The sequence below is a fragment of the Oncorhynchus mykiss genome, chromosome 12, assembly GCF_057628025.1.
Source record: "Oncorhynchus mykiss isolate SJ-2025 chromosome 12, ASM5762802v1, whole genome shotgun sequence".
NCBI lineage: Eukaryota > Metazoa > Chordata > Actinopteri > Salmoniformes > Salmonidae > Oncorhynchus > Oncorhynchus mykiss.
Window position 1 is genome coordinate 64,257,055 of NC_143033.1, and position 17,838 is coordinate 64,274,892.

Sequence of the window (17,838 nt, forward strand, 5' to 3'; positions counted from 1 at the left end):
TTTATGCCCAGTGCAGTTCACCAATCCTTTTTATTTGACTAGCTCCTGATAACAGTGCATGTACAGTATTAGGAGTCAACGGTATTTGTCTCGGTGTGTTTGTAGAAATGGCACCTTTCTCCTCGTTGCTGTTTGACACATGACGATGATGTGTCACTAACAAGGTCTGAATTGTCTTAAAATGGGAACTCTCTTATCAAGTGTTATTTCCAGTTAGACATGTTGTTCTAATCTCTCTCTCTATTCCTCTCTCTCTGATCAGACCCAGGCTTAATCTGTCTTTCAGTAGACTTATGTAGATCTTATACTTTTGTTACAGCCAATAAACATACAGATTATCAATTCATATTGGAAATGTTTAAACTCTGTCAGGATTATAGTTTTCAAATCTGCCATGGAATTGGTGAACTAAGCATGAACATTTCTCTCCAAAGTAATTCCAGGTAAATTGTAGCACTGTAGTACAAAAAACTGAATCATACGCAGGTCTCCAACAATGTTTGGTCTGTAGTTTCTTCTGGTATCGCGCTTCCATTTGCATACCAGAAATCAGTGATGTCCTCCAGTGTCACTTTGGGTTGAGCCCACAGGTTGTCACACTCTACCCCTTTCTGCCTCACCTGCTCCCTCCTCCCCCTCTCCTTCACCCTCTCCCTCCCTCTCTCCCTCTGTTTATGGCCGGGTCCCACGGTGGAGCCGTTGGCGTACCAGAATTCCACCCTCTCCTCCGCCGATGATATCTGGTCAACCCACAGGTTCTCCAGATCCACCCCTGACACCTTCTCTCCTCCTCTCCTCACTCTCCTCTCCCTCTCTCTCTGGACTGACAAACGCACCGATAGGAAGACGGTGAGACCAAGGAAGACCGAAGCAGTCAATCCCAGAGCCCACAGAACAATGAAACAGACCAGTCTAGAAGAGCCAGGAGGCAATGATGGGGACCTTTCGTCTGCCTCTCCGCACTCAGGACGATGATGCACATTGTTTTCAGTTGTGTAGTTCAGCCTGTTGTCATAGCCTGAGATTGTGTGGTTGTGTCCAAGGGAATGAGTATGAGTTTTCTTATTCAAATGTACTGTTGTGTTACGATTATTAGAGGTTGTGGTATTACTGTATGAAAGTGTGTCTGTGTAGTTGTCTGTGTTATTATCTGTAAATGTGTTTGCATTGATATATGGAGCTGTGCTATTGTCAGCATGGGGGATTGAAACTGTGGCTGTGGTGTAGTCCTTAAACTGGCTTGTGTCGTCAGGTTGTGTTTTGTAGCCGGTAGCCCTGTAAGTCACGGTCATGTGCTCATACAAACCAGGACGTGTGACTGTGTACGTAGGTGAAACCGTCGTTGTTGTTGCGACGCTGTTGGCCTTACTTTGTTTACCTCTGTTCAAACCTGTCGCTCTACTAGTTGGGGTGAATGTGAAGAAGTCTCTCTGTGTTGTGTGGTAATCTCCTGAAGCAGTCTCTAGTCCTTGTGTAGCAGTGTGCTGGTCTGCTGCTTGTGATCTGTCTAAGTGTGGCTTCGCTAGCCTGGAGTCATTACTGGTGTCAGCAGCCCAAGTCTCTATGGAATTTGGTGTGTTCAGTTCTCTCGCTATTTCAATGTTGCTGCTGTCATGATACTCAGTCCCTTCCTCCCTGGGGAGAGTGGTGATGCTGGGGTGGTCAGTTGTGGGTGAGGCTGTGTGTCTGCTGAAGGGAAGAGTCTCATGGTGATTGTGGCTCTCTGTTTCCTTCCTCAAGTCTCCTGCAGTTGTGTGCCTGTTGCTCTTCTGTACGGCTGTGGTGGCAGTTCCTGTTCCGAGAATGCCTCTTCCATGAGTCGTTCGGCCTGAGTTGTTGACAGCTGCTAAGCTAGTGCTTTTCTTCAATGGTGTTTTAGACGTGCCACTAGTCCTACCAGGGTGGTTTTCAGTTGTGGAGAGTGGAAGCATCAGGGGGTCTGATGTTGGAGTGCTGATACTAAGGTCTAGAACTGTTGTTGTGGTTTCTGTGGCGCTCGGTGAAGCCGCAATGGTGGAATGGAGGACAAGAGTGGCGAAGAGGTGAGGAAGGCACAGGGCAAGGGAAATCAGAGCCCCTCTCATCATGTCTGTGTGCGAGAAAGAGGGGGACAGAGAAATATTTAAATAGTGGGAGAGAGAGGTAGAGAGAAAGAAAATGAGAAATAAAGAGAGAGAGAGCGTGAGAGCGTGAAAACGGGAGAGAGACAGAGGCATCCAGCTAATCAGATTACTTTGTTTTGCTTGTAGTACTGTAGCACACTAAACTCTCCCATTGCTTCCCATGGCCATTCAGTCTCATACCCAGTAAGTTGTCAGTTCTCGATGAAAAAGTCTAGCGATTTCTAGCGATTTCATACAATTAGAGAACAATAACTCTGCTCAACATGGATAATAAAATATCTATGCAAATACACAGAAAAGTACACATACCTAATTGTCCAGCTTTCTCATCTCACTGCCTCTTCCCCTTTATCTGTGATTTCCTCTTCTGCGGCGCCACTCATCATCGCACCCTGCTCTAACCACAAGCCTCTCACTCGAAGTTGACACGAGGTCTGTTTTGATTACCGTGGCAACAGAGCTATAAGGTGCAAGTTGTGGTATGATGATGTGGTATGACATGGCCCCTCCTCCATCCTCCATTGCTCAGTCCCCTTAGACGGCAGTTTGGAATAAAAACACGAGTTACACCCCGCTTCCTGTTGACTCAATTCATCTCACATGTTACAGATTCAAAGTGACAAGTGAACGTTTGGAGAGAAAAGTGACAGACAGCATTCAAGTCTGTAATTATCATTTTTTGCCATTGAGGTCAACAGTGATGTCTAACACTTTACTCATAATGCAAAGTGATTTCAACATACTGATTATTCATCATGCCTGCTTGACAAAAAAAGTATCCAGTGCAGATTAGGGGAATTTTTTAAACACAATCATGGTCATCTGTAAAATGATTTTCCATAGATGATGAATTTATGAACATACGTGTACAGGATGTGTAAATTACATTTGTGGTAAACCGTGGGGTGTTGGGTTTAGTGTGCAGAGATCGACACAGACGGTTTAGTCCGCAAAAACAACTTTACTAACACAGAAAATAAACATAACAAAGAAAATCACTTCGGTTTGGCTCCGTCTTTCTTCTCTACTGTGGCTTGGTGTCGGTCTCTCCCCGGTCTCTCTCGCGGTGTGCCACCATGCTCCTTTTATTTGGCCTCCACGGCTGGTTGGATGGGCTGCTCCTCGCCTTCCTGCTCTTGGGACAAAACGGCCCCTACCCCTGTGTCAGACGTGTCTGTCTGGACCAGGAGGTTTTTTGAGAAGTTCGGGGTGACGAGTACCGGGTGCGAACATAGCACATCCTTCAGGGCCAGGAACGCCGCCTCTGTGTCCTCTGTCCATCGCCCTGTCTGGGGTAGTCGTGCCTTTGTTAAGTCTGTGAGGGGAGAAGGTATTGCGGCAAAGTTAGGTACAAATCTACTGTAATACACTGCTAACCCCAGGAAGGCCTTCACCTGACTCTTGGTTCGGGGGACCGGACATCCCCTAATGGCAGCGATTTTTTTTTTCTTGGGGTTTCACATTACCCCTCCCGATCTGATAGCCCAGGTACTCCACCTCGGCGTAGCCCAGCTTGCACTTGTGGGGGTTCGCGGTCAGACCTGCATCCTTTAGCGCATCCACCACGGCCTGTAACCTGCAAACATGTGACTCCCAACTGTCACTGTGCACAATTATGTCATCCAGATAAGCAGCGGCGTACTCACTGTGCGGCCGCAGGACGCGGTCCATGAGTCACTGAAAGGCTCCCCGTGGAGCCCGAAAGGCAGAACCCGGTAGTGGTATAGCCCCCCCCCCCCCTCCCTGGGGTGGAGAAGGCAGTCTTCTCCCAGGAGGCCGCTGCCAGTGGCACCTGCCAGTACCCCTTCGTCAGGTCCAAGGTGCTGACGTCTCTCGCCATCCCCAAGCGGTCGATCAGTTCGTCCACCTGGGGCATGGGGTAGGCATCGAACTTACTGACCTTGTTCAGGCCCCGGAAGTCATTACAGAAGCGGACGGTTCCGTCCGGTTTTGGAACCAGCACTATGTTGATAGACCACTCACTGTGTGACTCCTCCAGTACCCCCATTTCTAACATTGTCGCCACTTCCCGCTGGACCACCACCCTCCGGGCTTATGGTATCCGGTATGGCCGTTTACGTACTTTTTCTCCTGGAAGGGTGCGGATATGGTGTTCCACAAGATCCATGTGCCCCGGCACCTCGGAGAACCCCAGAGCTGTGATCTAGCACTCCGGGCAACTACGGCAGTAGTCCTACACGGTGCGCTTGACTCCGGGCCAGCCAGTGGAACCAGTTCTCGATCTGCTCCCTGGTTTTCTCCATCCCCAGGTGTGCCGCAAGCAGGTGGGTGTGGCCAAGCTGCAACACAGTCCTGACATACTGGCTGGGTATGAGGAACAAGTATTTTGCATCCCCATTATGCTTTGCTACCTGATACAATCAATTATGCTTGATTGCGTAGTGGGGGTAGCGCCAATCACTTACCCCAGGTAACAGTACGCCATCCACTGCAATCACCTGGCCCCTAGCGTTCTGGAGATTGGGGTCTTCTAACTAGGCCGTCCCGAACTGACCCGTGAGGATTCCAGTGTCGGGAGGTCCGTCTAGGGCCTCCACCTCCATAAAGGGGAGCCTGAGGTCTTCCTCGCACGGTGGCTTGCTTGCCGGAGCGGGGTCGTCTCCCTCCTCTGGGTCCGACTCGGGCCCCGTGTGAGCCACTGTGGGTGGGCCAGGGTCACCATGCTGCCAGAGTCCAGCAGAGCGCTGGTGTCGATGCCATCGATTCGTACAGGAACCATCGGAGGGGCCGTCTCGGTGTGCGCCCAACAGGAGGTGACGTAACTCGCCATCCGGGTTACCCCAGAGCTGGTGGATGCGGATGGCATGGCCTCCTCCCAGCCAGGACATCTCCACGCGAGGTGCCCCGGCTCACCGCACTCATAGCAGCAAATAGCACAAATTCTGACAAACTCCAAGCATTGATTATGCAATAATGGGCTACCATCAGTCAGGATGTGGCCCAGAAGTTAATTGACAGCATGCCAGGGCGGATTGCAGAGGTCTTGAAAAGAAGGGTCAACACTGCAAATATTGACTCTTTGCATCAACTTCATGTAATTGTCAATAAAAACCTGTGACACATATGAAATGCTTGTAATTATACTTCAGTATTCCATAGTAACATCTGACAAAAATATCTATAGACACTGAAGCAGTAAACTTTGTGAAAATTTATATTTGTTTCATTCTCAAAACTTTTGGCCACGACTGTACTACCCTATTTATTGCCTACCTCCCTACTCTTCTACATTTGCACACACTACATATATTTGTCTATTTTTTTCTATTTTTCTTTTCTTTTGTGTTATTGACTGCATGTTTGTTTATGTGTTACTCTGTGTTGTTGTTTTTGTCGCACTGCTTTGCTTTATCTTGGCCAGGTCGCAGTTGTATATGAGAACTTGTTCTCCACTGGCCTAACTGGTTAAATAAAATAAAAAATGTTAGACTAAGGTTTAGGCTAAGGTTTAGACTAAGGTTTAGACTAAGGTTTAGACTAAGGTTTAGACTAAGGTTTAGACTAAGGTTGTAACGTAACAAAAAGTGAGGGGGTCCGAATTCCTGAATGCGCTGTATGTTTTAATTATTTGGGGTATAGGGGAGGGTCACTTGTTTTTTTCAAGTGTTCAGGGAGGGTTTAGTTAAAATATATTTTGCTTGAAGGGAGTGCCAACCGTTCTCATTTCAGAGATCTGATTTTTTCCAGGTAACCCTTATTATAAATAACGTACACTTCCCTAAGGACATGCAAAATCCTAGAGGATAACCTGGTTCAGTCTGCTCTGCACCAGATACTGGGAGATTAATTCACCTTTCATTAGGACAATAACCTAAAACACAAGGCTGGAGTTGCTTACCAAGAAGACAGTGAATGTTCCTGAGTGGCCTAGTTACAGTTTTGACTTAAATTTGCTTGAAAATCTATGGCAAGACATGGAAATGATCAACAACCATTTTGAAAGAGCGTGAAGAATTTTGAAAAGAATAATGGGTAAATGTTGCACAATCAATGTGTGAAAAGCTCTTAGAGACTTACCCAGAAAGACTCACAGCTGTAATTGTTGCCAAAGGTGATTCTAACATGTATTGACTGACTCAGTTGGTTAAATACTTATCTAATCAATATATGTTAGTGTTTGATTTTAAAAAAAATCTCTCTTTGACAGTACAGAGTATTTTGTGTAGATCATTAACAAAAAAAAGACAATTAAATGTATATATCCCACTGTAACACAACAAAATGTGGAAAAAGTCTAGGGTTGTGAATACTTTCTGAAGGTATGTGAAAACATGTGAACAACTGACCTCATGTGTCTCATTTGTTTTGAAGTGAACATTTCAGCTCAACATGTGAAAATAGCTATTTCACATATGGCTTTTTGTAAGTGAATTCATTAAATTGTATGGGGTTTTTAAGATAAGCGGTGTGTGCTGTTCACCTAAAATGTGTAAAAACGTGTTTTACTAATCTTTAGTCAGTATGATTACATTTCACCTGATCACTTAGTACTGACTTCTCAGTACAAACGAACCAGGAATTTGAACTCACGTTTTGCATTACGCTGATCTTCATGCTGCGCCACAAAGTCTGTAGCCTTCTCAGAAGACCCTGACATGGAACTTTTTAAGTTTGTGCTTTTCTAATAACCAATGTATGTGTTCATGCAAGTGACTTATTGAACGAATCCTCACTATCAGTATCTGCAATTTGGCGGTTACGCCAAGAACCTTGCTTTGAGAAAGGGATATCACAGGGCCTCAGCTTAGAGAGAAGAAGCCTCTCGAGGTATTTGTCTGTCACATGAAGGAAGCAAACATTTATTATGAATGATAAATAGGTTAAATCATGCAAATATAACTTGTCTGTATAGAAGAGAACTAACGGGACTTCCCCGGGTAGAGCTTCTGATCAACATGTGTACTTGGTGCATTGAATTGGTTGGAACCTCCCCAGCGTGCTGATCAAAAAAATGTTCATTTAAAATTGACTGTGTCCCTGTGTTAGAAATTGTTAATTTAAGATTGACTTAGAGTGTCCCTGTGTAGAATTTCCACAATATCCCCTACACATTTATTACCTATAATGCATCTGCTATTTTAGTTATAAATGAATCAGTATTTTCTCAGCAATTTGAGGGTTTTCTGTTTAAATGTTACTCCTGAATCACTATGATAAATATAAATTAAAAAAGTATATATATATTGAGTGTATTATACAAAAGCTGAGATGTACTTTTAAGTTTAGTGTAGGAATACAGGTGATATTAAAAAAGTGACACAGACAGGGTGGTGCATCAGGAAGATTGGCATGCCGTGAACCAAGAGGTTGTGAGTTCAAATCTCAGGTAATAACATGTTGAATAGTATTTACTGTATAAATAAACATACACAGTGTCAAATATTTGAGTGGAGAACACTGCGGCTATTTTCTGATGTTCTGGAGACATCCTAACAACTTTTTGTTGGCAGTGCCTCATGTAAAAATGTGAATACATGTGAAAATCCACATTAAATATTATCAGCTGTTCCAAAACCACATGGTTTCACATGTGCATTTTTATGGGAAATAAAAAGTTACATGTGCAAAACATGGGAATTTCACTTATGAAATCATGTGATTTTCGTAAGTCTGTACTGTGCTGCAATACACACACGTACTGTAAGTAAGCATTGTTAGTCTACACTTGTTGTTTACAAATACGATTTGATTTCACACACACACACATTCACCAGCTTAACTTGACACATTGGTTGATGTGTGATTTCATTGTTTTGATGTAATTGTACCATTTGTCAGAATGCCTGTGTTCTCCAGAAGACAACATCTACAATATCACCCTGTGCTGCTTCAAAATCTGATATTTAGAAAGTGGAGCCCTTTTTAATAATTGGAAAAATAACTCCCTGAGTTTATTATTTACAGGAATTTACAAACACTGCACACCAACCTGTGGAACAGTGTTTCTTGATGTCCAAAATGAGGGAAGCAACTGTAATGTTCTGTGAATACCAGTAGGTGGCTGTAGAGGCACGACATTAGTGATGCGCGAGTTAGCTGGGGTTTTTTCAACACCCGCCCGCAATTGCTAATAACCCATCCGCAACACGACTAGCCTATTTGTGATAAAGTAACCTTCTGAGTTCCGCAACAGCCCCTACCCCACTAATATAGAAAATGCACTGTAGGCTAGTCAAAGATGGTGGAATGATTTGTTTCTGTTTATAATTTCTGAGATTTTGGTAGTCAACTTGTCTGTAATTAGATACATGCAGCTTCTCTTCTGTCATATGTTGCGCCAGAAGAGTAAATAATCCCTTGCACACCAGAATAATGTCATAAATGGATCGAATGAATGCTTCAATCTAGTTGAAATCGGTAAAGTTTCTATGCTTATTTTTGCAGAGCAAAGACGTTTATTTACCAGGGAAAAAAAGAAGAAAAAAAAAAGAAACAAAAACGGGAAATATTTTTTCAGTGCAAAATGTCAAAATTACCGGTTGTAAAGGAAATAGAAAACTGCTTGGATACATATTTTATTTGGTTGAAAAACTATCCGCTTCTATCATGCTGATAAAGATAACACCTCTACAGATGGTATCTACATTCGCATTCTCGCACATTCGCATTCTCTCAAGATGAAAACTGAAAGAATGAAATCATATTTCTCCATTCCTGTTCCTGAGTAAAAATGTTGTCTACATTTGGTGTATCCTTTTACTGCAAGAAATGCTTAACTCTGCAAAAGTTAATATCAAAGGAAAATTCCACCTCAAATCTTTTGGTATTTGTTTCATTAGTCCATTGTTGACGTAGTCCCATTTTTGTGTGTTGCTTATCAGCAATCAAGTTGTCAAGATATGTAACTTTCAAAATACAGAAATTATCCAGTATGATGCATTTTGCGTCATATGATGCTGCGTTTTGCTTCCTGTAAAGATCAGTGAATAGAACATTATCTTCACACAAGATCAGAAGATCAAGAAAACTGATTTGACGTGTATCAGATTGCATAGTAAATCTCAGATGCTCAGAACAGGAGATAAGAAAAGCATGGAATGCCTGGAGCTGTTTTGCATCACCCCTCCATAGAACAAAAATATAATCAATATATCGTTTCCAAATGATGATGTTAGGCAAGAAAACATTTTTCAGAGGATTGAAAAGACTGTTTCTCCATGTAACCCACTTACAAATTAGCATAGTTAGGAGCCATGGGGGATCCCATAGCAGTACCCTTCGTCTGAATTACGAAAACATTTAGAAACATGAAATAGTCATGTGTAACAGTACTCTTCTTGCGTTGTGTACAATCAGTCATCGACACGGAACTCCTACATGTAGCACCAGTCATGTAGCTTTATTCTGATAAGAACGACACAAAATTGCACGTCATGCAATGCACGTCTCACCATCCAACTCTGCACTCACGCACGCTGGTTTGGTGCTTGTTCACTGGGTAAACTATCATCAAAACCCTCCAGTTTGGGTATAGGTGTAGAAGTAACTGGAATTTTGGTTGAACCCCTACCAACAGATAGTGACAGATTAAATGACAGGAAACCCCTACCTCTCCCAACACCTTCCATTTTAACAATGGGAAAACAACACCCTAATAAAAATGTAAACAGCAAAACATGTATATATATATATATATATATATATATATATATATTTTTAAACCTCACGTCAAACTCTAACCTATATCTAGTACACTAGTAAAACTCACCCTACTTATATCAGATTTACATTAGAATTGCAAATAAACAAGTAACACCAAAGTTATAGTTTATCTGTGAAGAGCCTCAGCCAGAGAAATCATACATTTCGATAAAACGTTCTAGTGGCGCCCTCTTGTGGCAAAATGCGATATCGCCATAAACTGCACCAGCAACGTCTTATCTGATTCTTCAACAGCAACCACGGCGAAGTTCTGAGATGGAAATCCAGCGAAGGATGATCCGATCCAGAAGAAAGGTCACGGCACCACTGTAACAGTATAAGTTTAAACCGTCCCCTTGCCCATACCCGGGCGCAAGAACAAGTGACGTCACCGATTGAAACGCTATTTAGCGCGCACCGCTAACTAAGCTAGCCGTTTCACATCCGTTACACTCACCCCCCTTTTGACCTTCCTCCTTTTCCGCAGCAACCAGTGATCCGGGTCAACAGCATCAATGTAACAGTATAACTTTAGACCGTCCCCTCGCCCATACCCGGGCGCGAACCAGGGACCCTCTGCACACATCAACAGGACCATGCCCCAGGACTACCTGACATGATGACTCCTTGCTGTCCCCAGTCCACCTGGCTGTGCTGCTGCTCCAGTTTCAACTGTTCTGCCTTATTATTATTCGACCATGCTGATCATTTATGAACATTTGAACATCTTGGCCATGTTCTGTTATAATCTCCACCCGGCACAGCCAGAAGAGGACTGGCCATCCCACATATGCTCTCTCTAATTCTCTCTTTCTTTCTCTCTCTCGGAGGACCTGAGCCCTAGGACCATGCCCCAGGAATACCTGACATGATGACTCCTTGCTGTCCCCAGTCCACCTGACTGTGCTGCTGCTCCAGTTTCAACTGTTCTGCCTTATTATTATTCGACCATGCTGGTCATTTATGAACATTTGAACATCTTGACCATGTTTTGTTATAATCTCCACCCGGCACAGCCAGAAGAGGACTGGCCACCCCACATAGCCTGGTTCCTCTCTAGGTTTCTTCCTAGGTTTTGGCCTTTCTAGGGAGTTTTTCCTAGCCACCGTGCTTCTTCACCTGCATTGCTTGCTGTTTGGGGTTTTAGGCTGGGTTTCTGTACAGCACTTTGAGATATCAGCTGATGTACGAAGGGCTATATAAAATAAATTTGATTGATTGATTGATCAACAACAGTCACCCACAAAGTATCGTTACCCATCGCTCCACAAAAGCCGCGGCCCTTGCATAGCAAGGGGAACTGCTAAGTACAGATAGTAGTATAAATCCCCTGGCACAGTCCCCGCAGCCGGACAACTTTCTCACGGCTTCTGGAAGGAAATGCTGTAGGAACGCTCAACCGGTGTCGCTCATTCAGCCGACAGAAACTCTCAACCGATTTTCCCCACTAAGCAGTGGGTCGGAATCAGAGGCCGAGTCTTCTCTGGTCTCTACTCCTCCCGTTACGGGGTCTGAGACGCCGAAGCTTCCCACCATTAGCTCTGACAAATTGAAAACTCTAGTCATTGGCGACTCCATTACCCGCAGTATTAGACTTAAAACGAATCATCCAGCGATCATACACTGTTTACCGGGGGGCAGGGCTACCGACTTTAAGGCTAATCTGAAGATGGTGCTGGCTAAAGCTAAAACTGGCGAGTGTAGAGAGTATAGAGATATTGTTATCCACGTCGGCACCAACGATGTTAGGATGAAACAGTCAGAGATCACCAAGCGCAACATAGCTTCTGCGTGTAAATCAGCTAGAAAGATGTGTCGGCATCGAGTAATTGTCTCTGGCCCCCTCCCAGTTAGGGGGAGTGATGAGCTCTACAGCAGAGTCTCACAACTCAATCGCTGGTTGAAAACTGTTTTCTGCCCCTCCCAAAAGATAGAATTTGTAGATAATTGGTCCTCTTTCTGGGACTCACCCACAAACAGGACCAAGCCTGACCTGCTGAGGAGTGACGGACTCCATCCTAGCTGGAGGGGTGCTCTCATTTTATCTACCAACATAGACAGGGCTCTAACTCCTCTAGCTCCACAATGAAATAGGGTGCAGGCCAGGCAGCAGGCTGTTAGCCAGCCTGCCAGCATAGTGGAGTCTGCCACCAGCACAGTCAGTGTAGTCAGCTCAGCTATCACCATTGAGACCGTGTCTGTGCCTCGACCTAGGTTGGGCAAAACTAAACATGGCGGTGTTCGCCTTAGCAATCTCACTAGGATAAAGACCACCTCCATTCCTGTCATTATTGAAAGAGATCATGATACCTCACATCTCAAAATAGGGCTACTTAATGTTAGATCCCTTACTTAAAAGGCAATTATAGTCAATGAACTAATCACTGATCATAATCTTGATGTGATTGGCCTGACTGAAACATGGCTTAAGCCTGATGAATTTACTGTGTTAAATGAGGCCTCACCTCCTGGCTACACTAGTGACCATATCCCCCGTGCATCCCGCAAAGGCGGAGGTGTTGCTAACATTTACGATAGCAAATTTCAATTTACAAAAAAAAAAAAATAAGTTTTTGTCTTTTGAGCTTCTAGTCATGAAATCTATGCAGCCTACTCAATCACTTTTTATAGCTACTGTTTACAGGCCTCCTGGGCCATATACAGCGTTCCTCACTGAGTTCCCTGAATTCCTATCGGACTTTGTAGTCATAGCGGATAATATTCTAATCTTTGGTGACTTTAATATTCACATGGAAAAGTCCACATACCCACTCCAAAAGGCTTTCGGAGCCATCATCGACTCAGTGGGTTTTGTCCAACGTCTCTGGACCCACTCACTGTCACAGTCATACGCTGGACCTAGTTTTGTCCCATGGAATAAATGTTGTGAATCTTAATGTTTTTCCTCATAATCCTGGACTATCGGACCACCATTTTATTACGTTTGCAATTGCAACAAATAATCTGCTCAGACCCCAACCAAGGATCATCAAAAGTCGTGCTATAAATTCACAGACAACACAAAGATTCCTTGATGTCCTTCCAGATTCCCTCTGTCTACCCAAGGACGCCAGAGGACAAAAATCAGTTAACCACCTAACTGAGGAACTCAATTTAACCTTGCGCAATACCCTAGATGCAGTTGCACCCCTAAAAACTAAAAACATTTCTCATAAGAAACTAGCTCCCTGGTACACAGAAAATACCCGAGCTCTGAAGCAAGCTTCCAGAAAATTGGAACGGAAATGGCGCCACACCAAACTGGAAGTCTTCCGACTAGCTTGGAAAGACAGTACTGTGCAGTACCGAAGAGCCCTTACTGCTGCTCGATCATCCTATTTTTCTAACTTAATTGAGGAAAATAAGAACAATCCGAAATTCCTTTTTGATACTGTCGCAAAGCTAACTAAAAAGCAGCATTCCCCAAGAGAGGATGACTTTCACTTTAGCAGTGATAAATTCATGAACTTCTTTGAGGAAAATATTATGATTATTAGAAAGCAAATTACGGACTCCTCCTTAAATCTGCGTATTCCTTCAAAGCTCAGTTGTCCTGAGTCTGCACAACTCTGCCAGGACCTAGGATCAAGAGAGACGCTCAAGTGTTTTAGTACTATATCTCTTGACACAATGATGAAAATAATCATGGCCTCTAAACCTTCAAGCTGCATACTGGACCCTATTCCAACTAAACTACTGAAAGAGCTGCTTCCTGTGCTTGGCCCTCCTATGTTGAACATAATAAACGGCTCTCTATCCACCGGATGTGTACCAAACTCACTAAAAGTGGCAGTAATAAAGCCTCTCTTGAAAAAGCCAAACCTTGACCCAGAAAATATAAAAAAACTATCGGCCTATATCGAATCTTCCATTCCTCTCAAAAATTTTAGAAAAGGCTGTTGCGCAACAACTCACTGCCTTCCTGAAGACAAACAATGTATTCAAAATGATTCAGTCTGGTTTTAGACCACATCATAGCACTGAGACGGCACTTGTGAAGGTGGTAAATTACATTTTAATGGCATCGGACCGAGGCTCTGCATCTGTCCTCGTGCTCCTAGACCTTAGTGCTGCTTTTGATACCATCGATCACCACATTCTTTTGGAGAGATTGGAAACCCAAATTGGTCTACACGGACAAGTTCCGGCCTGGTTTAGATCTTATCTGTCGGAAAGATATCAGTTTGTCTCTGTGAATGGTTTGTCCTCTGACAAATCAACTGTACATTTCGGTGTTCCTCAAGGTTCCGTTTTAGGACCACTATTGTTTTCACTATATATTTTACCTCTTGGGGATGTTATTCGAAAACATAATGTTAACTTTCACTGCTATGCGGATGACACACAGCTGTACATTTCAATGAAACATGGTGAAGCCCCAAAATTGCCCTTGCTAGAAGAATGTGTTTCAGACATAAGGAAGTGGATGGCTGCAAACTTTCTACTTTTAAACTCGGACAAAACAGAGATGCTTGTTCTAGGTCCCAAAAAACAAAGAGATCTTCTGTTGAATCTGACAATTAATCTTAATGGTTGTACAGTCAGTCGTCTCATATAAAACTGTGAAGGACCTCGGCGTTACTCTGGACCCTGATCTCTCTTTTGAAGAACATATCAAGACCATTTCAATGACAGCTTTTTTCCATCTACGTAACATTGCAAAAATCAGAAACTTTCTGTCCAAAAATGATGCAGAAAAATGTATCCATGCTTTTGTCACTTCTAGGTTAGACTACTGCAATGCTCTACTTTCCGGCTACCCGGATAAAGCACTAAATAAACTTCAGTTAGTGCTAAATACGGCTGCTAGAATCCTGACTAGAACCAAAAAATTTGATCATATTACTCCAGTGCTAGCCTCTCTACACTGGCTTCCTGTCAAAGCAAGGGCTGATTTCAAGGTTTTACTGCTAACCTACAAAGCATTACATGGGCTGGCTCCTACCTATCTCTCTGATTTGGTCCTGCCGTACATACCTACACGTACGCTACGGTCACAAGACGCAGGCCTCCTAATTGTCCCTAGAATTTCTAAGCAAACAGCTGGAGGCAGGGCTTTCTCCTATAGAGCTCCATTTTTATGGAACGGTCTGCCTACCCATGTCAGAGACGCAAACTCGGTCTCAACCTTCAAGTCTCTACTGAAGACTCATCTCTTCAGTGGGTCATATGATTGAGTGTAGTCTGGCCCAGGAGTGGGAGGGTGAACGGAAAGGCGAAACGAACCGCCCTTGCTGTCTCTGCCTGGCCGGTTCCCCTCTTTCCACTGGGATTCTCTGCCTCTAACCCTATTACAGGGGCTGAGTCACTGGCTTACTGGGTCTCTCTCATGCCGTCCCTGGAGGGGGTGCGTCACCTGAGTGGGTTGATTCACTGATGTGGTCATCCTGTGGGCTATACTCAGCCTTGTCTCAGGATGGTAAGTTGGTGGTTGAAGATATCCCTCTAGTGGTGTGGGGGCTGTGCTTTGGCAAAGTGGGTGGGGTTATATCCTTCCTGTTTGGCCCTGTCCGGGGGTGTCCTCGGATGGGGCCACAGTGTCTCCTGACCCCTCCTGTCTCAGCCTCCAGTATTTATGCTGCAGTAGTTTATGTGTCAGGGGGCTAGGGTCAGTTTGTTATATCTGGAGTACTTCTCCTGTCCTATTCGGTGTCCTGTGTGAATCTAAGTGTGCGTTCTCTAATTCTCTCCTTCTCTCTTTCTCTCTCGGAGGACCTGAGCCCTAGGACCATGCCCCAGGACTATCTGACATGATGACTCCTTGCTGTCCCCAGTCCACCTGGCCGTGCTGCTGCTCCAGTTTCAACTGTTCTGCCTTATTATTATTCGACCATGCTGGTCATTTATGAACATTTGAACATCTTGGCCATGTTCTGTTATAATCTCCACCCGGCACAGCCAGAAGAGGACTGGCCATCCCACATATGCTCTCTCTAATTCTCTCTTTCTTTCTCTCTCTCGGAGGACCTGAGCCCTAGGACCATGCCCCAGGAATACCTGACATGATGACTCCTTGCTGTCCCCAGTCCACCTGACTGTGCTGCTGCTCCAGTTTCAACTGTTCTGCCTTATTATTATTCGACCATGCTGGTCATTTATGAACATTTGAACATCTTGGCCATGTTCTGTTATAATCTCCACCCGGCACAGCCAGAAGAGGACTGGCCACCCCACATAGCCTGGTTCCTCTCTAGGTTTCTTCCTAGGTTTTGGCCTTTCTAGGGAGTTTTTCCTGGCCACCGTGCTTCTACACCTGCATTGCTTGCTGTTTGGGGTTTTAGGCTGGTTTTCTGTACAGCACTTTGAGATATCAGCTGATGTACGAAGGGCTATATAAATACATTTGATTTGATTTGATACTTCAAGGTCTCAGAGCAAGTGACGTCACCGATTGAAACGCTATTTAGCGCGCACCGCTAACTAAGCTAGCCGTTTCACATCCGTTACACATGTATGAGTACTATTTCAGCCAATGTTATAATGCATGCACTGGAAGGTAGTTCATTAGTGTCACGTTGCAGAAGAAAATGTTCCATAGCTTTATTAGCGCCCTCGTGTGGAATATTTGTGTATAACGACTCAACATCAAAAGTAACTAACAAGGTATTCTCAGGGAGAGGATCAAGAGATTCAATGATAGAGATGATACTGCTGGTGTCCTTTACAACGGAGGGAAGCTGTTCTGCGAGTGGTCGAATAAAAAAGTAAACAAAAGTAGATAGAGGGGCCGTTACTGCATCAATGCCCGCTACAATAGGGGGCGCCCTGGAGGTTTTGTAACATTGTTGTGTAATTTCGGCAAAGTGTAGAAAGTGGCAATTTTAGGGTGTTGTATAGCCAAAAAGTCATGTTCTTTTTTGGTTATCTGATCAGAACTTAAATACCCATCTAGGACAGTAAAGATAGTATTCTGAAATTGTGAAGTAGGGTAACTTCTGAGTTTCTTGTAAAAGATGTTGTCAACCAGCTGTCTATGACACTCATTTACATAAACTGTCCTATCCATGAGCACAACCGACCCACCCTTATCAGCAGGATGAATAAGGACTGACATATCGGATTATATATCAAGCAAAGCTTGTTTTTCATACTTAGGTAAATTATGGAAAGATTTAGGCCCCTGTTTATTCTTAAAGAGATGTCCAACATCTTTTTCCACAAGTCTGCAATATGTCTTGATAGAGTGATTGGCTGGATGAATAAAATAACTCTTGCTTCTAAAAGGAGTCGGAGTATGTGCAAGGAGAGCAACCTACTGGTTCAATGGAAGTGTCAGAATTAGGGGAGCTGAAGTATTCCCTTAAACGGATGTTTCCAAAAAACTTAAACATGTCTACCTTAACATCAAAATCGTTGCACTGGGTTGTAAGGCAAAAAAAGATAACCCTTTATTAAGCAAAGAGACATGGGCAGGGCTCAATATCTTGCTTGATAAATTAAAGACACTCAGTCCCGTCGGGTGCGGCATCTCGTTGATGCGCGTGCCTGCAGCCACCTCCGCCCTTCGTTTGGTCCAGTCTCTCGTTGAATAAAAAACGACCACTTGGATGGTTGGATGGCTGGACGCCGATGGTTTGTAGAGCGTTGATCAGACGGGGGTGGATCGAAGTAAGCGGCATCCCTCCTGCGTCTGCCATGGAGAGGAGGAGCAGGACCTCCCTTGTCAGGGTTTCTCCAGAAGTATACTTTATCCTCGGCCTTTTTTGTCTTGGTTGAATTTCTTGATTTTAAGTTCCTTTACTTCTGTAGACAACTTGGTTAGTTTTCATCAGTTCATTGAATATGCCATCATCATTAACAACTATTTGTAGAGCTGTGCGTTTGTCTTTAATTGTGTTATCCATTTCAATAAAATCCTTCTTCAACTGGTCAACAATTTAATGTCATTAAATCAATAGAGCATTTGTTCAGGATGGCATACCAGCGCTCACAGAAATCATCTGTGCGCTGTCCCAATGATGGTTATTTTTGCCACCTGGGTCCCCGTGGAATAATGACTTGACGCACATAATCACTAAGAGTGACTATATGTAGATGCGTTGTGACTATACGT

General features: G+C 44.0%; 1 protein-coding gene across 1 annotated transcript; it reads right to left on the minus strand.

Annotated features, from left to right (window-relative positions):
* Positions 1 to 2,676, minus strand: si:ch73-248e21.5 (uncharacterized). Its single transcript, XM_021626057.3, has 2 exons — positions 2,433 to 2,676; positions 1 to 2,089 (listed from the first exon to the last, which is right to left on the minus strand). Exon 2 carries the CDS (start codon positions 2,085 to 2,087, stop codon positions 477 to 479), a length of 1,611 nt encoding a protein of 536 aa, XP_021481732.2. The 5' UTR covers positions 2,088 to 2,089; positions 2,433 to 2,676; the 3' UTR covers positions 1 to 476.
* Positions 2,677 to 17,838: the final 15,162 nt, after the last annotated feature.

What these genes read in the sequence shown, in the direction of transcription:
- si:ch73-248e21.5 (XM_021626057.3), bottom strand. Translation starts at nt 2,087, where the DNA reads ATGATGAGAGGGGCTCTGATTTCCCTTGCCCTGTGCCTTCCTCACCTC.